Raw genomic sequence first — 24,912 nt, 5'->3', positions numbered from 1 at the left:
CTCACACTCATCCCACACAGAGCCACACTCTTCGCCGTCAATTTACAGACATCCACATCTTCTGCTGTCCTGCAAACCTTAACGGTAGGCAACGTTATTACCTATTACATGTGACGTTGGTGGAATAGGTAATTTACCCGATAAACGTGTCACGCTAGCCGAGCACTGCTCCCACTCTCTGCCTTTAATTTACGTTCATCCATGTCTTCATTTGCCATATAAACTTTAATGTTAGGTAACGTTATTACCTGTTGTAGTGGAATTATTTAAGCAATAACCATGTCGTAATGCTTCAGTGCATTGAATTGAACACAGGTGCCGTGGGTCTGTACAGCATCTGTGCTTGTTTCACAACTTATCATGCATTGTTACCTGGCTGTTGTCAATAAATGTATAATTTCAAAATGACTGTAGGTTTGGGTAAAAATCAAATGGCACCAATTTAAATAATTTATTCACAGGCAAAATATATACATTAACATAGACAAAAAATGCTGAGGCCTCATACATGGTGGGAACTGAAAGCAACTTGTAACCTCATTTAGCAATTAACCCCCTATTGATACAACTTTGTGTGAGAGCATTATTTTCAGAAATGAGAGACTGCACTAAAATGCAAAAATGAGTTTTCTAGAATGAATGGAAGACACTGTCAATCTTAGTCGGCAATGGCAACATGCCTCGCTAAGGAGCAAACAGTTCATACTATATTGAAAATGGGACAGAATTATGATGTGCTGTACCAGAAGAGATCAAGTCTGCTTGATGATTAAGAGGTAATCTTTCTGACATCTGCTTAACACTCATTTATGAGTGGGATGTGTTGTACATTATATACACAAAATGCAGCCAAAAGCAGATGTCACACAGCATTCAGTCCAATTACATTGAGGGAACATACCATTATGTCACATCTTAATAACAGAGAAAACACACTGTTTTACAAGCAAGTAAAAAGCAAGAAAAACTGAATAAATGAGTGCTCTAATGTCTACAGTTCGCTGTATTCTCCTCGCTAAGTGGTTTGCTTTGTAAAAGAAACAAAAAGTATTCACACAGTCTGCGGCACCAGCAAAAACACGAATTCCAGAAAAACATGTTAGGACAATGTTATTTTCTTCTCAATATCCAGAGGAAAATATCTGACATTTTGGCAGGCACTTCTGTATGCGCTGAATAAAAGATACTCTGAAGATACAGTATCTGTAGACAACAGGCTCTCAAAAAAACAAAAAAGCTTCAAAAAAGCCTGTCATTCTAAGGCACCAACAGACTAACAACCCTGCTGTTTTCACTTTCTAATGTGGCACTTAGGTCGTTGTTCATCGGGCAAAAAAGCATAGCCGAAAGGTAAAGCTCTGTCTCAAGCAAATCTATCCAAAAAGGTGTGAGAAGTCTTTCTGCAGTGCTATGTGATCAGAGGAATGTGAAAGTCTGCACTGTCAAAGAGAAGAGGCCTTTTGGGTGGAGAGGGATCCTTGTCAGCCTTATGTAGGAGTTTGAACAGTCCTGTGCCAATATTCATTGGAATGCCCATAATGATGCACTCAGACACACCTAGAACAGGGATACACAAAATGTTAACATCCAAGTAAGTAATACAGAGTAGAGGTAATTTTCACTAACAACATGCAGCATCAGTTTACCACAGACGGAGTCCTTTTGTCCAAAGTAGGCAGCATCAAACAGATGATCAGCTGTTTTCTCAAAGGATGCCAGCATGAGGACACTTTCCTTCATCTTGGCTAAGCCAAACCTGGTGATTCCAAGAATCTCCCCCTAGGCACAGAAGTATGTTATTTACTACAAGATGACAAATATCAACTCAGCATGGGAGAGATATACACTATGGAGACATCTACCAGTTCTCTACTGGTCATACCTTGTAGGACATGAGGTCTGCTAGGAGCATAACGTGACGCCGATCAATGCTCATTCCGTGGTTCACCATGGTGTACTGAATCTCATTGATGATAGTGGTTCTGGCAGCCTCAATACCCAAGGTCCTCTCAACCTAAGACACAAAATCCACATGAAAGCTCTTTAACATCCAAACTACAATTCAATACGTGTTTGAGAAATGATCCATTTATACCTTCATCCCCCTTGGCTCATACCTCATAAGTATTGTTTGAAGTGGTCCTGCTTCCATTCACCCCGTGGGTTGCCATGACAGCTCTCAAGTTATCCCCCTCCACCAGGAGTTTGTACTTGTTCTTGCCGCTCTGTTCATCAATGTGAATGACAGCACGGGCGACCTCAGGGATCCCTTGAACCACAACCTTCCCAGCGAGAGACGAGAATGGGAAAATATCAGGATGTCCAATCATTCACTAAAGGTGTGTTCAATTCACAGTATCCTTGGTATGTTCAGTTCACAACATCCTGAGAGACCTTACAAGGTAGCGGCGCTCTTTTGTTGACCTTTTCTAAGATTAGATTAAGTACTAAGACACAAGTACTAAGACAATGAAATGCAGTTTAGCATCTAACCAAATGTGCAAAAGAAGCAGTAAAAGTGCAGTGCAATGTAATGTATATATATATATATATGTAAATAAAATAAGCTATAAGGGTAGTATGAGTGTGCTAAGACATATACAGTATGAACAGTATTAACAGTATCAACAATATGAACAGTGGATATGAGAATGCAAGATATATGGGTAACACTTTATAATAACCATCATTAATAAATGGTAAATTGATAGTTAATTAAACTTTAGTTAATAGTTATTTTACTGTTAACAAACAATGAAATGATCATTAATAATGTTTACTAATTATTAGTAATGCTATAATTTGTTATTTAATCATTCGTTTGTGTAATATAAAATCATTTGTTTATAAACTATATATTGTATCATAGCTGATAAGAGACGGTAAAAAGGGTAAAAAGCTATGATACAATATATCATTTATAAACAAATGATTTTATATTATTATTACAAACGAATGATAAAATAACATAAATTATAGCATTACTAATAATTAGTAAACATTATTAATGATCATTTCATTGTTTGTTAACAGTAAAATAACTATTAACTAAAGTTTAATTAACTATCAATTTACCATTTATTAATGATGGTTATTATAAAGTGTTACCGATATATGAATATGCAAGATGTATACAATAATATATATAGTATATTCAGTATGGTGTATATACAGTATGAACAGTATTAACAGAATGAACAGTATGAAGTGTGAGTGTGCTAAGATAAATAACAGATAAATAACAGTATGAACAGTATAGTATGAGTGTGCTAAGATAAATAACAGTATGAACAGTGGAATGTAAGATATATACAGTATATATATAGTATAAAGAGTAAGAAACCTTGTAGAACAATTTCAACTGTCTGCTCATGAAGTATTTGAGAGTGTACACAAGGAGACAAACCATCCAAAGACATTGGGCCTCATGCAAGAACCACTCGTACGAACAGATTCGTTCTTAAATCACTCATACGAGCGATTTAAGAGAACATTCAGCATTCACCAGTTTTCTCCTATTTACAATTTTCTCTTAGGTGCGAACAAAATGTACGAGTGGCCCAGATCTGTCGTATGAGTCACGTACAATCAACCTGCCGTTCTCAAAAGCAAAAAAAAAATTTTTGAGTTTGAATATATAAATGACACTGTAACGTATAATCATGTTGAGATTAACCAGTACAGTGCTTACAGCAACAGGAAAAATAGCAAGGGAGCACTGATGGCTTTTTCAAAAGAAGGTAGTGCGTTATTTATTTTACCAGAGCCGCATAAAATCTCATAAGTATCCATGTGGGTTAGTAGCCTATAAGTGCGCTCAATACAAAGACAAAACAAAAAACACTAATAATTGCCAGATTATTTGACAAACACTCAGATGAGACAAAGGCAAGGTTAGATTGTATTGGGGGAAATACATTATAGAGGGAGATAAATCTGATTTATAGACTATTTTACTCCAGTTGATAACTTTAATGTGGGTAAGTGCAAGTGAATCTAAATTTTGGCCTTACCAGGTTGAGGTGCAAGTCGCTGGACACCTGACACTGTTATGGCAGGTGTAGGCCTATTCTTTCATCTGTCTGTGTAACAGAGATTTCCTCCTGGCCCTCCTGTTGCAGTCATGGATCGCCTTGCTTTTTGCATCTAATTTCATGTCAAGCCATTTCTTTTTTTATTTCTGTGACGGTGCCCTAACAACAAATCACTATAGTCCTAAATATTCCTATAATACTCCGATAGGGACTTAGAGTGTCTGTGGTACTCAATAGTGAGTTTAGAGTGACCTTATCATGGTATTTTTGTCTTCTGTAGTATCACTGTAATATTCATATAGGGAATTATAGCTTTGTTGTGATATTTATTTAGTGTTCATCTAAAATGTATAGGAATACTATAGTTGTTTATTGCAAGGGAACGCACAGAGTTATTTTTCCTCATTCCTCGGCTTTAGCAGGGCCTTTGATTCCACTATTGAATTATATTAAATATTATATGCTTTGGTTGACTTATTTCTAATAGTAGGAATTCAATCTTGGAGATGGTAGACTTCTCCTTAGTCTTCCTGTCAGTTTTATGAATAAAGCTTCCCGACATATGGGCTGGACGCCCAACCTTATATGGCATTATTGGGGCGTCAATTATGCAAATTCACAATTCTCATGAATGCGCGTTCATTTAGAACAGTTAGAATACATCATGTTTACACAGGTCATTTACGACAGTTTTCTGAAGATACGAGTGTTTGGTGAATCTGACGCGGCACACTCGTACGAGTCCACCTCACAGTAAAAGTAAGAAAAATTTAAGATGAGAATACGAAAATGTTCTTGCATGAGGCCCATTCTGTGATCACACATCAAATTGTTACCTTAGGCAGATCTTCCTTTAAAGACTGCAGCACATAGTACATGGAGCTCTTGCTGTTCTCTCGGGGAGAGACACAGACGACAGCCTCGCCGTGCACAGCAATGTCTCCCGGTTTCACTCGCAGTTTTGACATGCAGATGGAGTAACGCACCGTTTCTGCATTTACCTGGTCGGAAGAAAAAAAAGACCCCGGAGCAAACCCCCCCATTGTTAATCTTTTCATGCTACACAAAAGGACAAAGCTGTAATTGAACACCCCATAATTTCTAGACCATCAACTGTGAAACAACCCCGCTGTTTCTTAAGCAACAGCACGTATGCTTGCCACGTTGTGTATTATGTGGAGGATCAACAACAATTGCGGGGCTCATCCAAACAATGTCAGTATATTTGAACTCTTCCCAAATCAACGCTGGGAGTCAGAGATGGATGTGGAGAGAAATAGTGTGCCAGGCAGATGAAATGAAACACAGTTTCTTCATACTTAGACACACTGATTCAGTAAACAATGGGATAGCTGTGGTACCTCTAGTCGCAGCAGCCTTATCCTCTCCAGTGACAGTTTCACCAGAATGAAACAGTCATCTGGTAGAAACACCTCTTCTATGTACTCAGAAATCTGTGGAGGATAATGAAAAGATATCATGTCCTCATTCACAACTGAGTACCAATGTATCACACAAAGTGCCCTTCAGTCACTTCTTGACTGAAGAATCTCGAGGCAAATGGCAGTCATCATTTATGCTCCACAACAGTAATTGACATGCACAGTTAGAAGAGAGGTTCAAAATGTCAACAGAAGAAAAAAAACAACAACTTTGAACTGGGTTTCTGAGATATGCTGCGAGTGGGAATACCTCTCCTAGAAGCGTTTTCTCGATCCTCCCCTTCACCAGCCGGGCAAAGTCAGCGTCGTCCTCCACATCCAAATGAGCGCTGATTATAGGGGTGCTGAGTGGTGGGTAGAGGCATTTCAATAAATTTGTCATAACAAAATGTTAGAAGTGCTCATTATTGTGCTACCAAGAGGGGTTTTTCTAGAGGGGGCCAGCAGAATTCACTCTGCTAATTCAGTGTCTAAGCCATACACCCAGATGAGTGATCAACATTATGGTACAGTGGCACAGTGCAAATGGCCACGGCTCTTTTCAGTTGTCAAGCCATTTCAAAGACAACACCAGTGATGTCTGGCGGCAAATGGCACATGAGAATTGCTTCCATTCAACCAGGGAGGCAGTGGTCAATAGTAATTTCGCTTTCCATTTGGTAGCAGTAATTTCAAAAGGCGGCAAACACACACAAAAGAGAATTCCTAGAAATATCAAGACAAACCTACTGTCTCTTTTAAGGACTAAATCGATTGAACAATAATAAATAGCTCTCACCACAGATAGGAAAGATACTTCTATGTTCTTGTTTGACAGAAAGAACATACAGAGGCATCTCTATAATTACGTATCAAAGCCTTACGGCCCTACCTGATGTTCTTGGAGGCGTTGATGATCTCTTTGATGCGTGGCACCCCCAGAGTGATGTTCATGGAAGCTACTCCAGCGAAGTGGAAGGTTTTCAGGGTCATCTGGGTGCCGGGCTCCCCGATGCTCTGGGCACACAGGGCGCCCACTGCTGAGCCTGGCTCCATCTGAGCTCTGTACGTGTGCACAAATGATACAGTAGACTGTCTTTGCTGTATGATTGACCCTTTGTTAAACTGAGTCAATTCAACTGGGTTTGCCAGCTGGCTGAAAAACATCATGATCTCTCAACAGTCCTCAGCATAGATAAGCTGTAATTAACTGAATGAAGTAGCACATCCAGTCACTCACTAGATGAATAATGGGTACTCCACAAAACAATGTGCAGGCAATGCACGGCTGTGAGCCTCGTACCTCATATACTTGTCTCTGCACATTTCTAGGAACTTCTCCAGCTGGGTGGGGGTGATGCGGTCCAGCTGGTAGAGAACCTTTGGCTGCGGTGCAAAGGAGAGAGGAGAACAATGAAGTTTCAGGTGGAACTGGACACACGTGGAACATATGGATGCTGCTGGGTTCAGTATATTGATCGATGGCTAGTGGTAGTTACCTCGGTGGTGCCGTTGTCATTGATGCCGTACTTGTCTCTGGTCTTCTTGATCCTTTCTGACATACTCTTGATGAACTTCCTTATCTCCTATAGGTGAGGAGAGAGAATTCAAACATAAAAGTGATCAATTCGACTCGTAATTTCAGAGATTAAAGTCCAAAGGCTCGTTAACATTCATCACAGCAAACACTGCATTGGGAAAAAATTAAACGCCGTTTGCCACACAATCCTGAGTCATGCGATTGTTAGACATCATAGGGAAGTCAAACGGTTAAGATGTGGAGAACGCAATCTCCCAATAAATCCAGACACTCTTTACTCAGCAATCTCCTTGAAGAACAAACAGCGGTGCATAATTAGAGTAGTCAAATGTTTGAGCAGTGAATTAAAGCACGGTGAGAGTTTTTAACAGCAGAACAAATGGGCTTGTTGTTAAATAAATGCATTATATCTCTTCATCTCATCTCATTATATCTCCTCAAGTTGCCGACATCACTCCTGACTGATTTAAACCACAATCCAACATGCTGGGTCACTATACCTGCAGGTACTTCTCTGAGCCTGTGTCAGTTAACTCCTTCACAAAAGGGAAAAGGTTTGTATGTTACAACAGACTTATTACTGTAACTGCATGTAATTGTCAATATTTTTCTGTACTGTATTAGTAATACAAGAAGACAGCAGGGAAATTCAGTAATCATCAAGACAACAATGTTTTTTGGGTTTTTTTGTTTGTTTTTTTAAAGGAGGCCTAATTGGTCATTATCTTTATTAACTGTCTCTGTTGACATCAAATTATTCCTTATTATGGCATACTGTTAGGCCACTATGTCAAGAGACACAGTTTAGATAGTGTGCAGTGTGTAATTATTGTGCTGTGGTAGTATGTAAGTTGTTGATATGTCTCTGCACCAGTGCCATTAAGACAAATGCTGCATTTTCTGTACTGGCAAATATAGTGATTCTGATTACTCTATCCTGAGCAAGTCTTTAGCTGCATTTGGATTTTCTACTGTAGAAAATGCTTCCAAGTTACTGTTTTTTCTTGTCCTACACCATAGGTTTCTTGCAAGTGAGTCTCAAACACAGCCTGGATAATTCCTTTTCATTCCAGCCTAGCTCTGACTGAGAAGAACAACAGGGAGAGAGGAATTTCTCCATCAATCAGAGCTCCCAAGCCGTTTGAGCCCAGTTTTGGGTTCATGTCAAATGCATCACCTGGAATAATAAGCTTCCCTGCTCATGGTGCAAGGGAGTTATGCACCATGTATTATATATAGCATTATTATTATTATTATTATTATACAGCACATTTCAGCAGCACAGTTACTTTAGTATTCTCTGCATCTTGCTTCTCTGAAGCATTTTGACTTCTGTGCAACACAACCATTAAACTAAAAATAGATATATACAAATTTTCTTCAGTTCCTCATAGGCTACTAATGAGCATGTTTCACCTTAAGGTGCTATAACACCCACTCCCGTGTCTATGACTGTGGCCCGCCATATTTCTGCAGGTAATCGTTTTCTGTTCATCAACACTTTCTGAGCCTGAACCACTTCACCTTGGGAAGTGAGTTTCTTTGATTTAACGCTCAACTGTTAGAAATGATGAGAGGCAATTTTACACCTTTGCACATACTTCCTCTAGTGTACCATTTCTACACGTCCTACAAAGAACCTTCATTAAAAGAGAATAACATCTCCATTCTCAAGAGCCACACAATGAGTAGCCTACTGAATGGCAATCAGTGGAAACACTGAGTTGAACTTAACGTATGGAACATTGCGTGACCTTTTCACCAGTGCTGTTATGTGAAAGCCATGGAAGTAACTTTTCATTATCTCTGGATTGGAGACTCTGGGACTCTGGATTGGAGTACATTTCTTGACCTGAAGGAGCTGTTTCAGCTATGGTGGCAAGTACACACTGAGTCAGCCCATTTTGTGGAGCTGCTACTATGAAATCAACAGATAAGACCTTATTACAAGGCATTACAAAGACCATTAAAAAAAACATAGCCTTAATAGTGAACAAGGTAATGCAGTGAAATTACCTCCAAGAAGCTGTCTCTGCAGCACAAGAAGTCAGCTCTCTTCATGATGGCTTCTGCGGTGAGGACAAGCTCGTTCTTACTGAGGGCTGGCTGGTCTGGACACGTGTAGACAGCCTGGGGGGTGGGGAGTGAAATAAGAGATTATTAGGCTGAAATGTGGTCGATGCACTCACTCGTGGGTCATCAATTCACAATAACTGATACAGACGGCATTTAAAACTACACCACCCTGATGACAGAAAGCAAAATCAGCTGTGATTGCAGAGCCAATCAGCTACTGTAATGGTAAGGTGCTAACGATATAGCCAGCAACCATGCAAGTGCCATTTAGCACTGATGGCAGTCAGCTAATCACACCATAATAAGCATATAGAGAAAAGTTCAGACTGGATCAATTCTATTCCAAGGCAAGCAGCGTTGTCAGTGATACACAATTGACTGAGTAAATATGGAACAAGCACATGGAGGACACATTGTCCCCCAACAGCGATGTAGTTCCACCCTTGGGTCAGTCAGTGATTGCTGAGTGTACTTCAAATATGCAGGTGGTATTGCAGTGATGAGTGCAATAACAGTACAACAGTCCAACAACTGTACAATAACTACAGTGTCTTGTGGTTAGAGGTTTGCCCAAAAATTCTGCATTGACTCTCACTTCAACACATCAACCCAGTCTGATGTCTCCAACTGTGTAGCGTGTGTAGACTATTATGTTACCTATGATAACTTTAACTGTATTGCTTTACCACTGAGTCCCCATTCATTGTCCCCCACACTGTATGATAACTTTAACTGTATGACCTGCTTTACCACTGAGTCCCCATTCATTGTCAATGCCACCCCCTAGCGGCACAAAGTCAACATTACAGTGTGACTAACAAACTAACGAACTAACTAACGGACGGACGGAGACCGATCCATAGTACCCCCTTTGGTGGGGGACAACAAGACCTGGGGATGATTGGAAGCTGTCAAAATTACTTGGAAAATGTAGCTACTTTATTGACCCAATTTAATTAAGATGGAGAACTGAGCCATGAGCAGCAGACACTGCATCACTTTTTTTTTTTTTTTTTTAAACCACAAAGCCCTTAGTATTTTTGAGACAAATATAGTCTATATGAGTAACAACCCCCAGCTGGGCAGACTGATCATTTAACCCACCCGGATGTTGTCCAAGACTCTCTTGAACTCCAGCGGCTCATCCTTGCCCTCCATCGCAGCGGGGTCCAGGCCGTCGCCGCCGTAGATAAACTGGATGATGTCGCCCGTGGAGCTCCGCACCGTCAGGTCGTACTGCGAGCACAAATCCTCCAGGGACTTCACCAGACGCCTCTGTCCAAACACAGGCATGTGCACAAAAAAAAAAGAAGATTATAGTGATATGTGTACAGGAACACACACACATACACACACACAGAAAATACCCTTACCATGCTGCCCTGAATGTATATCCAGGGAGTCAAGAGAAAAATTTCAAGGATATTGCTGGCAGACAAACACACACTGCACTTCCTTTCATTAAGCTGCATGACATGAGCAGGGCAAGAGGAGTGAGCCATGGGGACAATGCCTTCAAGTGTTACCTGCATGTATCCGGTCTCTGCGGTTTTGACAGCTGTGTCCACCAGACCCTCGCGGCCAGCCATGGTGTGGAAGAAGAACTCTGTGGGCGTCAGACCGGAATAGAAGCTGTCGGCCACAAAGCCCTTGGCTGCAGGCAGCTGGACAGAGGTAGCAGTTAAGACAACATCAGGTGGGTTACCTGCTTTACTGGTTTGGCAGACAGACACAGGTAGGTGGGCTTATTTGCTGTTTAATTTTATTGTATTATTTTGAAACAAGTGTTGTGCATTGATTCTTCTATTCCCGATCTATGGGAAAGCACACAGGTCTGATAATACAAATTAATGGCTAATTAAAAACACAAACAAACCTATCCTATCCAAATCCTCAAAACTAATAATGGAACGCAATGAATCTTTGTGATCTCATTAAATCAGAGGCTGAAATAAACCAATCAGGAAAAAATGATTGAAAAATCATCAACGGAAGCAATTCAAGGTCTTGATAAAATGTGTTCTTAACTTCTTAACACACCATGAGTCATTTCAAAGCTGACACACCAGTAGAAGAGATGAGCATTCAGGTGTGAAAATTGGATGTGACACATAAATATATGCAGTATTTACAGCTCATTTCAATGTATGCTATTTTCAAGAGCTGCAGGAGCATTTTATATCCCAGCACACAAAGACATGACTAAGTAGGACTAATTTTTTTTTAAACGAATTGTGTTTACACATCACTGTGACATTTTAATGAATTCATTGGGATGGATCTTACTTTTGAGTGCTTTTCAAAATGAGGCAGGGAGCGATTCTCAAAGCCATCAGGTACTCGAGAGCCACTTATGGCCTGCTGTCCCACACAGGCAATCATCTGGGAGATATTGATGAAAGACCCTATATGTATAGAGAGGATGGAGGATGGAGAGGCAGTGCATAATGTCATTAGCAAAAGAATAATAAGATCACTCACACACTACATCACACATGTAAGGATTTAACATCCATTTGAACATAAGAGACCTTTTTTCTTTGTTAATTTATGTGTTGAATAGTCTTTTGACACAAGATTGTGTTGTTATAGCTTCAAAGCTGCTGATGTACTATGATTACATAGATTTAATTAAATTCTAACTAAAGTTAAAACTCTAAATACTGCAAACAAATTAAATGTTAAAATCAAGATGAGAGTGCACTCTTCACTTATTAACAACTGAGCTATTCAGATGCTACTTCCTTGTATGTGAATGTCCACAGGCTGCAGCAAGTGCCTATCCTCTATAAGAGCCCAGCTGTTATAGAGGGGCAATGCCTTTATCATTCTCCAGCTGCAAGATTTCTACCCCTGCTCCTGTGGGATTTCACAGTACGATGAAAGGTCAATCGCACAAGGGGCGTTGTTTTCAACCACTTCTATTCCGTGCGTAAGCTGCACGCTGCCTGAGGTGGTTTTCTGAGTGAAGGGTCAAATAGAGCGGCACAGAGAGAGACTGCAGAGAATCAGCTGAAGTTGCAGGCAAACCAACAGCAAAAAGGTAGAATTTGTAGCTAGATTTCACATTTAATGTAAACAATCATGAAGTAAAAGTCTTGCTAAGTTGCTATTCAACATTAGAGGAGTGTTTTGTCAACAGTCATGACATCACTGTCCTGGTCCTTGCTGTGTGGACTTTGCATGTTCTCCCCATGTTTACATGGGTTTAATCCCACAGTGCAAAGACATGCCAAATGCATGCTGGGTTAGGCTGCAGTGACCCTGAACAGGCATAAGCAGGTATGGAAAATGATTGGATGAATCAACTGTCATTTTTTTCTTTAACTGCAATCAATTCAAAATTTTCATAAATTTTGATCTTGCTCGTTTAATTTCCCCAAAGAGTTTATATATTAACTCAAATTTTAATTGAATCAAAAACAAACTAGAAGTGCCGTATCCGGGGTGTATGCGAGAATCCCATTTAAAACTCAATTGGCTGCCAATCACTGCTGCCTTTGGCTCAGCAAGGTCTCGTTATCCCACATTTTTTGACAAGAATTTCTCCAGACCTCTGTTGCTTTACACAGAGGTGTGGCAATGTGAGATTACAGACTACATACTGCCCCTTTGACAAGTTATCCCAAATAAATGCATTTTGAAACAAGTGTGCAAATAATTAAGATGGTGGACATTTTCCTGAGGTGACTGAGCCACATCAACCATAAAGGCCACCGTCTCCTACTTAGTGATTTAGTGTTTGGAAGTTGTTGTCATAGTGACACAGTCTTTATGGGCTGAGGGGCTGATCAAAACATCTTTGGAGCTCCTGCTACAGCCTGCCCAGTCATCTGCAAAAAATACATGGCACCAAGTTGAGATTTCATAATTAGCTGCGCTTCCTTGTCTGCTGGCTTACCTTTGGAGCCACAAAGGGCCATGATAAGAGGGCTGTTGCTCTTGTCAAGCTCTCTGAGGCAGGCGCTGCCGGCATGGTCTCTAATGACGGACAGCTCTTTCAAGATGAGAGCCTGGTGGCGCACACACACACACACACACACACACACCAAAAAACATGCAAATGCCTTGGTTGCTGACATACCAGCAGCTCAGCCTTCAGATATGACATGGATTTAAAAGGCTCTGAAAGGGTATATGTGGTAGAAAGGTGTCAGTTGGGAATAAGCAAGATATTAAGTGGACTAAGAGCCTAAATCTGGTGTGTATGCATGTGCATGCCTGACCGAATGAATTGTGGCAGGGCATGGGATCCATAGTACGTGTGTTTATGTTTTGTGTGTATGCTGTGATGCCTACCTCCAGGGTTTCCTCTGCGGTGCAGCCCGGCTGCTGCTGCAGCTTCCCGGTCTTCAGAGCCTCGATGTATTCATCACACTTAGCGTAGCCGCCGTCCAGCAGGTCCTGCTTGGCCTTCAGCAGACCATGGCCCGGTGTCACGTCACCAATGCCGATGGAAAAGCCCCGGTTGGCTATAAGTTAAGGAATAAAGGTCAGGTTAACCTTGATCTTTGGCGATAAAGACAGCACATGAAAATGTGAAAGGACAGACTGGGGCCTTTTTGTTCTGATGTCTCAGTTGTGGATCCAGGGTGTTGCAGAGATCCAGGAGAATTGCCCTAGGTAGTCTATAGCACATCATGAGCCATTCAATCACTCTCAGATATCTGTGCAGTCCCTAAACACTGCTCTAATAACAGCCAATATGCCATTGTCTGTGCGCTCGTGGGTCTTTATATAATAATTAATCACTTTGATCAATCAGATAATCATGTGTTTCCAGTTTAATAGAATTGTCTATTATGGCTATGTTCATAGGTTTGTTAATATGGTTATTATCAGTAGCCTATTTAGGGTTACAAACGCATTGATGCACATTTTCTTGTTAATATGAGGTCTGTAACTGCATATAGTATAAAACTAAGTACTAAGTAAGTCTAAGTACTGTATAACTCCAAGATGCACCACAGGTGTGCTGAAAGGCTGTTGGATGTGTTTGGACGCTGCAGGCAGAGAGTTCCTGTCCAGAGCTACAGTCAAACTCAACATCATTACTATATGGCCTAAGGTCTGAGCTCACCATCTGATGGACATGCTGCTTCAATTAAAATCAATGCCCATCTCCACTGATGACTGGACACCTGACAGCGCAGTCTCTGCTATTATTCCCCCAATCCTTTTCACAGCAGCCTGCTCTCCACCCACAGCTAATAAACTGTGCCTATTTTGAATTATAAAATTTTTAGATTCTAACTTTAAGTTTTCACCCACTTTCGACAAAAACACATCTATTTCAGAGTTAAACTTTTTTCTTTTCAAGTCTCTACACAAAGACCTCTCCACACGCATCCAATTTACGAACAAGTGGCATTCATCATCAGATGCACCTGAGGGTGCGCAGAACATAGCGGGGCTGCACATGTTTCATGAATCCCACATTGGGTTTTCATAGGCACTTTTCTCAATAACAAAAGTAAGAGGAATTTAACAAAAGTTTTATGAAGGAGGCCCAGTATGATTAGTATAAAGCTCTAAAATATCATCTAAAATATAGATGATCAAATCTGTAGAGGTGTTATTGTCAACCAAGAGCCGACTATCTACAAACCTACTAAAAAGTGTCACCGGTTTTCATTTTTGTCAATCAATCATTTTGTGAAAGCATTTTTCCCCAAATGGTGCATATTTCAATCTTTGATGCAATGCAGGTTATGTGGTGTTCATGTGGTTGGGAGCACCTACAGAGGTAGACGGGAGCCAGTCTTGCCAGGCGGGACATGGCGTTGGCAGCCTCCAGCTGTCCCCAGTCCCTCAGCAGGATGTAGAAGATGTTGTTCTTGGAGCCAGATCCCAAGGTGCCCTTGTCCATGCTGCCACACATCAGCTCACTGTTCTGGATCACCACGACTGGGAAGGTGAGAAGCAATGAGGCAATTAGGACCCAGAATAGTAACATGGACAAGGTGAGTGGTTCACAGCATGGGGGTAGCCTCAATGGCCTCTAATGGCCTTTACTTTGATGCTGCTATGTGAGAAGGTAAAGATATTCACATAGAAATGCCAATCTTGTGGAAAGATCTTCATGGAGGGAATTTCAGAGTTTGAGGAAAAAAAAAAAGGTTTACAAGAGAACATTCATAATTATTTTAATGCTTAATAAGGGGGAATAAATATGGAATTCCTTACCCACTTTTATTGTCGCTAAGGCCAATATTATTATTATTATTTTTTTAAACTTGTTAGAAGACATTTGATTAAGGTCAAATGTTTAATTCAACTTGTTTTAAACTGCTGTGTCCATGTATATGTATTTCACTCACACTTTTGTTTGTGCTTAGCCTTTTGATATGTAAGAATCATTGTTTACTGTACAAATGTGGCTGAATTGAATTGAATTGAAATTTTTTATTGACAATATAAAAATATATGACATCTATACATAAAAAATATATGCACAGCCTCACCAGGAGGCATCATATCTTTGTGCATTATTTGTCAAAAGGATAAAACACAATAAAGCCCAAGAGCGTATTTCCATTGTGGTCCTTTGGGTGTAGATGTGTGTTTAACTGTTAGTGATTGAATGATTATGTGAACATAATACGCATAAATTGTGAACATAATACGCATAAATGAGCTTTCTCATTATTAATCTTATCTTATTAATATTTCTACTTATCTTTCATGCTGTAGCCCATGACAAAGTGGTCCCAATGATGATATTTGATTGTATCCTGGTTTTAAACTTTGTGCAAATGTTTCGGATGATTGTATTTTAGTGGGACCCCAGGAAGAATAGCTGACACGCTTGTGTACAGCTAATGGGGATGCTTATCAATAAACGAATAAAAAAATAAGTCCACTAAAATGTCATCATGTGATGCGTTTGGGGGACATTTTCAACTGAAAGCAGCCAAGGTCAGAGGAACTCACACGAGTCGTTGTGGCAGAGGTCCTCTCCCTTGCCGCAGTACTGTTTGCCCTTGGTGCGCAGGTTCGCCTTGACTGGACATTCCTTACTAGGCTTGAGAATGAGGCTGAAGATCTGCTTGCCTGTCCACAGAGCCATGGGCTGAGGAATGCACAGAGAAATGTCATTTGTCAGTTTCCGCAATCATGCAGTTGCCCCAACAGATCAACAAGCTAATCTGTACCTGTAATCAAGTACCTTCATTATAGCGGGATGAGGGAGCGCAATCTTGATTTTTTCATCTTTGCCCACAAGGATTGATGCCACTATCTGACAGGCTTTAGATCTGTCAAAGAAGGTGTCCTTCAGAGTCAAGAGGTAGGCTCCTAGGAGGCAGAGACACAATATAAAGTTGGTGGACATGGAATACAGCAGATTTTATATATGGCTGAGGTGCTCCCCCTTCAGGTAAAGAAAGGTTATGCTTTCAATTAACAACATACATTAATGTATAATGTGCATATAACAGTATATTCAGCAAATTTCAAAACCTACGGATTATTAAAATGTTCTGTTTAAAAAAAGTAACTTTGAAAGCAGTTGACAGTACTTCATGCACTTTTCATTTTCCATATTGTTTTCAAGAACCTACAGTATATACTCAGGGATCAGGGATCAGGGATCAGGGATCCGTACTGCACATTGTACATTGTATACACTATTCCAGGGACACTGCGGGAGACATGCTATTGATTGGCTCTCACACACCGCTGTGTGATACAATACTGACCTGTCAGGAAGTCCTGAATAGCAGCAATCAGAGGCTCGCCATTTCTTGGGGTCACAAGATTGGCTTTGGTCTGGGAGAAAAGATAACAAGCCGTGTCAGAGTACAGTCTCTTTATGAACAATACAGTTCCTGGAGCTGGCTTTTCACTACTGAGTGTTGATGATACATACACCCATCAGAACCAGGGCTTCAGCCTTGGCCTCTTCAGTCTGAGGTAGGTGGAGGTTCATCTCATCGCCATCAAAGTCTGCATTGTACGGTGTGCACACACACTCATTGAAACGGAATGTCCTGTGAGGTTTGACTCTGGCCTGTGAGTTTGTGAAAGGTGAAAACCTATTAGATCATTCCAAACAATTATACAATGACACAATTAGAAAATAATTTACATCCAGACTGAGAGCAAACAAGATTACAACAATATTAAACTTAAGGGCTCTAAGAGTGTGTTCACAACAAGCGTGTTTGGAGGGGTTTATCCGAGACTGCCAGAAAATGCCTCTTGCAAGTGGACTGTGATGCAGTTTGTTAGGAGTGAGAATATAATCGAACTAACTACAGAAAATTACCCCAAAACACAATGTTTTATGGGTATTAGGGGTGCAACGGATCACAAAACTCACGGTTCGGATCATATCACGGTTTTGAGTCATGGATCGGATCATTTTTCGGATCAGCAAAAAAAAAAAAAAAAAAAAGGGTTAGGGTTAAATGCACTTTAAAAGTAGGTAGGTAGCAGCACAAAGCAACAAGCACGTTCAAACGAATGTAGCACTTTAGAACTTTATCATATTATGTATGTTTGAATATATAAATGTGATAACTGTTTTTGCTGTTCTTATTTTATATATTTTATTTACTTATGTGTGTGTTTTTGTGTCTATTCTTAAGAGCTGCACTGAGGAAAATTCCTATCAACTGTGTTGACATGGCAATAAAGGCTACTTAGGCTCTGCCACAGACAGGCAAAGAGACTGGAGCTTCTCCGAGCGGAGCTGTGTGTCGAAGGGAAGGCAACATATTGCCGAAGTTGCAATAAACATCACAATCTTGTGATCTATTTCAATGATGACAAGCATGCCCAGTTTCCCAGTTACACCACTGAAAATGCCCGAAGTCACAGCCTACGGGATTTCACTCAATGGAGGCGAAAGCGACGGCTTTTAAATCAGTCGCTCTTCCTTTTTTCTTCTTCCCTAACGCAATCATTGCGCTTCAGAGTAAAACACAGCACGCATCTGTCTTGTCTGTATCTTTTCACTGCAACTCTGCATCGAGATTTAGGGAATTATTACTTTAAAAACTAACAGCGGCAGTAAAACTGTATTTCACACTACGATGGTTAAACTTTGCAATTAATCCGCGGTTCACATGCGTGCCGAACCGTGGGGGGGGATCCGTACGGATCACGGATCAACTACGGTCCGTTACACCACTAATGGGTATAAAGACACGGATGTTGACTTAGCCAGCAGTTACTCATGCTTGGAAAGCCTAGCGTAAATTGTAGGTGTGATTGCACCCAAGATTCAAATGAAGTGAACTCACGATGTGGGCCATGATGCTGAGTTTGTGCAGAGAGGGCTGTCGGTTGAAGAGGACAATGTCTCCGTCTATCAGGTGCCTCTCCACCACATCACCAAACCTCAGCTCCTGGGCCATCTTCTCACGGTTACCATATTTTAAAAACCTAACAGAAACAGATGCTTCAGCGTTTGGTGGTGATACATTAAAAAAGGGACTCACATCAGGTAAGTATTTGTTTTAAGTCACATCATCGTGAAATGTTCCAGGAAAGTCTCGATGCAGCCAGTCTCACCTCTTCATCTGTGTGTGGCGATGCTGGATGAAGTTGGCTCCAGGGTGAACATCAGGGCCGTTACGCACCAGCTTCCTCATGAGTTCCAGATTGGCTTTGTTCACCTAGAAAAAGGTACTGCTTTTAGTTTTAGATGACTCCAGTGCTGGTATGGAAGTGGAAATTTGATGTGACTGGCACAATTTGTTGTAGCTATGGAGCGGGGCTTACCTTCTCTGGATAAGTCAGGATTTTGGCCACATGCACAGGGACGGCCACCTCATCGATCCTCAGGTTTGGGTCGGGAGAAATGACAGTTCTTCCAGAGAAATCCACTCTCTTCCCCGAGAGGTTTCCTCTGAATCGTCCTGAGACCCAAGTGAAACATCAATTTGATATCCAAATTATGCTCCTCATTTTCTCATGGAGCTGTACAAGCAGGGTCAGAAATGAACACCTGCCAAGTGCCAAATGCCAGCAAAATTTGTCTTTGGTGGATAAACTTTGTCCATGTAGACCACCATACTATATACTCGCTGCTTGTAATGCTGATTTTGCTAATTTTGGAAACTGTACAAGTGAAAAAATACCAAACAGAAAATGAACAAAGTCAAAACATCCCAATGTTGATATACAGGGTTCCTACACATTTTCAATTAAAAAATTCCATACTTTTTCCAGACCTTGATTTGTTTTGAAGATTTTGTCTGGTGTTCAATATGATTTACGCAGACAGACATCTTGTCCCTGCTAACTAGGTCATATCACTGTATAGATGAAGACTGTTCTTCACAGCGACAAATATCAGAATATTTGAGATGATTGGCAGGGTTCCTACATGGTTTCCATTTTAAAATTCCATATTTTTCCCAGACCCTATGTTCTTGACTGGATTTGATTTTGGTCGGTATTTGATATAATGCATGCTGACAGCGGCTGGGTAATAAGAGCGTCCCTCTATCTGAACATTATTCTTCACATCAACAAAAACTGTGGACTCAAAGTGGCTCTACAACAACATAAAAGCTATAATTATGTGTGTATCGGACCTGAACCACAACATTTTCCATACTTTTCCAGACATTTTTCAAATTCCCAAACTATTCAAGACCTGGAAATGATCAAATTCATTTTTAATACTTTTCCAGACATTCCAGACCTGCGTAGGAACCCTGGATATAGATTATACCTTGCTTTCCCTTGAGTCTCTGGACGAAGCCTCTGGTCCACTTCTTAGGAGCCATGTTGAGCGGGATGCCAGAGAGCTCGCTGTTGATGTAGAGGGCGCACTGCAGCTGGAGGAAGTCCCAGTCCTCCATGATCATCTGGGTCTTGGCTCCGGTCATACGGTGCTGGGTGATAACATGGAGTATATCAATGCAATCATGTCAACTTTTAGCACATTAATACATACAGTATTGATCTAACAATTTCTAATTTCTATATAGAGAACAGAAACCTGTCATTAGATGGTGAAAAATAAGACCTCTGATAACTGTATTTAAGACACTTTAATACTTTTAAGGCCTTAAATTTAGATAAGTTACTTTAAGACTAAGCCTTTTTAAAGAATAGTTCACCCAAAAATTAAAATTCGGTCATTATCTACTCATTCTCATGCCAGTACATGGACATGGACATTTATTGCCCTTTTTGAAGCAGAACATCCAGCTCCCCATTCACTTCCCATTCACTGGAACAAGCTCCTCCAGCAGCGAGCCTGGAGAACTCCAGGTAAGTTGTATGAAGAAAAAACACTCACCCGAGTTTGTACTGACATGAGAATGAGTAGATAATGACCGAATTTAATTTCTGGGTGAACTATTCCTTTAAGATCCCTATTTTAGTTACTGTACTAGATAGATGATAAACGGCCAGTTCCACCACCAGACACCGACCTTCTTGATGACATCGTTGAGGAAGATGATCTCGGTGAGCTTCATGGTGAGGTCGTCCTCGTTGGTGCCCGACTTGAGGTCGCTGACCACGGAGGGCCGTATGCAGAGCGGAGGCACCAAGAGGCGGGTGAGGATCAGGTCGGCGGGTTTCCCTGCCTCGGGGTTCATCAGCAGCAGGGGGACGTCCTCCGCGGGGATCCTCTTGAACATGTTCAGCACCACCAGGGGGTTCAGGTTTTCCTGGAGATGAAAGGAGAATGAGTTGCACTTCATCATGACAACGTGCAGCATCAGAGCATCTCCAGCCATCGTCTAGGTTTATCCCCTGGTGACAATAAATGACACTCTCTGTAAAATATGACAAAGGTCACCTGCGCTCTGGTAAGCAACGACTCCACCACTTTGTTGTGCTCTATGGCGATGTCAAACGACTGGAGAAATTCTGACACGATAGGATCCACCACCTTCTTGGTCGTCTTATACTTCTCATGGATGATCTTTAGCAAGCCACACTTTTTCACCGGCCCTAAAGCGCAAAGGGGACACATGACTCAGTGGTTCCAGCTGGCACAAAAAGTCAGAGACGACCAGCGAATATCAGAAATGCAAATGTCTTTTTTTACCATTGAACGCGGAACAGCTCAGACAGATTGTCCTTTTGCGGCATTTGTCTGAGATCTTCTTCTTCAAGCCTCGCTTCTGGAGGTAGGCCAGGTTGGGCCTTTTCAAGATATCCGTGAACTGGAGTTTCTCTTCTTTTGTCAGCATTATGCTGGAGCACGTCTTACAAATCATCTGGAGAAGACAAACCGCCACGTTAGAATGGGGGAACTGAATCATAGTCGCACAACTGATGGATTTATCAGATCTGAAATTATAGCTGCATCTGTGTGACATCAGTGTTACGGATATGTTTTTAATGCTCTTTAAATCATGTAAAAGCAACTGTAACAATTGATATACCATATACACTGGGGTATTAATCCTGTAAAGAAGACTGTAAACTTGCCTGTAAGATTCCTATGATGGCTTTGAAATAACCAACATGGAAACATGGCAACTCCAGGTCCAAGTAGCCATAATGTCCCAAACAATCTGCCAGATTCTTCCCACAAGTCTCACACGGTCGGTCTTTCTCACTGGTGCCCTGTAGGACACATGGATCGTGATATGAAGTCCTTGCTGTAAGTCCTTGTTATAGTGCAGTCCTTTTGGTGATAACATTATTCAATTCAATTAACTTAAATTCCATTCTAATTTATTGTCATTCCTCCCTAAACAAGCGCACAGTGAAATGAAAAAACATTTCTTGGGTCATTGCAAATAAGAGCAAAAACAGCACAGTATGAGCAACACAAACAAAATGGTGCAATACAACAATGCAATGGTAAATAGCGTATCATGTATTGAAGCAATCATAATTGGGAATTTGAGTATTGCACTATTAATAGTGGTAGTACAAGTGAGCAATGCAGTACGTAATTATGCATTTCGGGATTAGCAGAGCACTGTATTTAGGTATTAATCAGCATTATTTGGGTATTAATCAATATGTGACACCTCTTCTAACAGTCTTTTTATACTAGCCCGAGCTGAAATCGCAGAAATGTTCAGGATTCCTAATCTTTAATAGTGAAAGAAAAGGCTTGAAACATGAGGAAGTTGGAGTTGGGATCCGTGTGTGTGTGTGTGTGTGTGTGTGTGTGTGTGTGTGTGTGTTTGTGTGTGTGTGTGAGATACCATGCGGTGGTCCAACACCCCATAGGACAGTGGGGTGTGCTTGGTGTCCTGGCTGTACAGATTCTTACTGACCACCTGGATGTGGGCCTGCTGACGCATCTGCTCAGCAGATTTCATCCCAAAGCAGATGTGGCTTCTGTAGACAAGGATGAAAAGCAACGCCAAGATAAGCACAAGGATAATATCTCAAAATGATAACCACGGGGCAATATCCCATCTGTCATCTGTCCTTTGTCATGTCAGGGAAAACCAACCCAACAAACCAGTGCTCAGTTCCACTTTTAGAAATAGTTTTCCTGTTAGCCCACATTTTGACACCAAAATGCAACGTGGAATGCGGCAGCGAGCAGTGTGAACCAATTCTAAAAGTTGAGATTTTATTGAAATTAAGTGGTGCTTCATGGGTAACATGTATGCCGCATTTCCCGCTGGACACAATTGTTTCGGTGAAGGCCTTAAGTTATGTTCTATGATTGCCAACAAGCAAGACAACAATAAACTGACACATTTTCTAATGGAATTTGGCGTGGCACTTTCTCCATACAAGACAGGAGGTAACGTATGGGGCTACAACCTCCTACCAACTCATAATCATTGCATCAGATAAAGAAGGGTAGGGCCATTATATTACGACTTCCTTAACTATACTGTCCGCTATTTTCTGTAACATTGCCGTACTAGTTGGTGATAGCCACTTTGCAAGCTTAGCTAACTAACTAGGCTGTGGAAACTGGCTAACCGGCAAGCTAACCTGTAGCTAGCTAGCTTGCTTTCATGCTCTATTACTCACATTTTTTTGGCCACATCTGTCTCTCTGAACTGTTCCTTCACCATTGTGGCTGCTCCCGATTAGATAACAACAGAACGAATTAAACAGTTATTTTGCCCTAACTCTAGCAGGCTAGATTTTGCATGTAACCATCACGCTGTCATTTCGCTTTCCCATGTTATGGAAATGCTAGCAGCACGACGCAATGTGTTGATAACATGTGAAACACAGTAATGCTGCCTTTAAGTCCAATCAGAAATGTACAAGTTACGATTGAGCGCACATAAACGACCCAAACAATATGGTATATGACTGGAAATTTTCTATGATATCCAAGTTGACAAGATATAACGTTTAGGAGGCAGAGAGCATGGAAGCCGTATGATGGAAGCGTGATGTACACAACAACTTTTGGCAAATAAATTATTCAAAACATCAATTGAATGGCAGGTGCACATTTTCCCTTTTCATTCTGCCACTGCAGCACAAAGTATCTTTGTACTGTTTCATTTCTAAAATAAAACCACAGCCACCAAAACACTAATTTTGTCAAATGGTCCGTTTTGTTTTTATTTCCACCCAAAAGCGCTCAAATGAGCGACAAGTAGCCTAGCATTTACAACTTTTAAATTTGAAACCGGAGCTTACGAGGAGTACTTGAAGGCAGCACAACCTCACACACAACGACAGAAACGAAGAGAAGCCAGAGAGCACAGACACAAGCAGTAGCAACTGAGTGCTGCCACCTAGTGGATAAAGTGAATGACACTTTCTTCCACCCCTCATACTATGAGAAATCATTGTAATAATTCTATCTTTCATTTATTTTTCATCTTTGTCTCAGTATGAAAATATGAGTTACAGCATTATGAGGGTGTGTAAAATAACACCCTCATAATGCTGTAACTCATATTTTCATACCTTTTATTCATACTAGTTTATAATGACCTTATCATACTTATATGGTATATGGTATTTTTAATGTCTTATTTTATCACTATAAGTATAGATATTTGTAGTATTCTTCCAAAATGTATTATAGGATTACTATAGGTTTTTCTTTCTTCCTTAGGAAACACACTAACATTAAATTATCATTCTTTTTATTAGTGTCTTGCACATGGGCACCCTAAGGGACGGGGTTGTTTTCGTTCTATTTTTCCATCCCATTAAAACCCAATTTCTCTAATAGTTATGCTACTGCCAAACCCCATTTCACTAAATCTTGTGAGGTCAAAATATACCTGCAATAATAGAAAATTCTGACTATGATTACGATTATGATTAAGATTATGGTAGTTATGTTTCTGCATGTTGAGGTGAGGATCAGGAAATGAATCTATGTCTATACAGTAAAATATCCTCAAGTATAGCAGCACAAGGATCTGTTTGTGCATGTGTGTGTGCAAGCATACACTGCTGCATGTGTATGTGTGCCCCCTTTTGTGTTTGTATCTGTGTTCACATCTATAGCATTAGTACTCCTCAGTGTTGCAGTGACACTAATACGATTATGAGAATTATTCCCAAAAGAATATCTCTTCCGCATCCAAAAGACTGCACTGTAGGCCCATGGCCCACATACTGTATCTCTCTGCATGGTAGTTTCACATTCTGCCACTAGATGACACTGAATGCATTGCCAACAGCTGGAAATCAAGGAAGGGGTGGGGTGGTGGGGGTGCAGAGATTGGAAAAGCTGAGGAAACCTGCTGTTATACCTGTGTTGTCTGATGGATCGGCATGAAAGAGCTGACAAGAGATGATGATTTCCTTCCTCACGCTGATTGACCGCTCTCTCATTTTATTGCCACCGACAGGGAAAATTGTCCGCCTGAATCTGATTTTTTCATCATCCAATTTCCTTCCCACTCAGAGCGAGGAATACCTCTAATTAAAGCTGTAATGAAGAAGAAACCCGCACAATATAGGGTTC

The 24,912-nt window shown here is 40.8% G+C and overlaps 1 protein-coding gene across 1 annotated transcript; it reads right to left on the bottom strand.

Annotated features, from left to right (window-relative positions):
- Window positions 1-458: 458 nt before the first annotated feature.
- On the bottom strand, window positions 459-23,141 carry polr3a (polymerase (RNA) III (DNA directed) polypeptide A). The gene is made up of 31 exons (XM_071523419.1): window positions 22,998-23,141; window positions 22,208-22,343; window positions 21,477-21,614; window positions 21,091-21,262; window positions 20,839-20,993; window positions 20,468-20,707; window positions 19,759-19,921; window positions 18,801-18,937; window positions 18,591-18,694; window positions 18,320-18,461; window positions 16,942-17,082; window positions 16,772-16,841; window positions 16,240-16,367; window positions 16,005-16,143; window positions 14,814-14,978; window positions 13,371-13,543; window positions 12,973-13,084; window positions 11,358-11,476; window positions 10,598-10,735; window positions 10,176-10,346; window positions 9,012-9,125; window positions 6,955-7,041; window positions 6,759-6,841; window positions 6,348-6,518; window positions 5,727-5,820; window positions 5,396-5,488; window positions 4,871-5,035; window positions 2,118-2,282; window positions 1,883-2,014; window positions 1,647-1,779; window positions 459-1,557 (listed from the first exon to the last, which is right to left on the bottom strand). Exons 1-31 carry the CDS (start codon window positions 23,039-23,041, stop codon window positions 1,409-1,411), a joined length of 4,173 nt encoding a protein of 1,390 aa, XP_071379520.1. The 5' UTR covers window positions 23,042-23,141; the 3' UTR covers window positions 459-1,408.
- Between the last annotated feature and the right edge of the window lie 1,771 nt (window positions 23,142-24,912).

This window comes from Centroberyx affinis, unplaced genomic scaffold, assembly GCF_046629955.1.
Source record: "Centroberyx affinis isolate AG114_WGS23_722 - 3 ecotype Tasmania unplaced genomic scaffold, CSIRO-AGI_Caff_v1 ptg001088l_1, whole genome shotgun sequence".
NCBI lineage: Eukaryota > Metazoa > Chordata > Actinopteri > Beryciformes > Berycidae > Centroberyx > Centroberyx affinis.
This window is presented reverse-complemented; position numbering and strand designations above follow the sequence as displayed.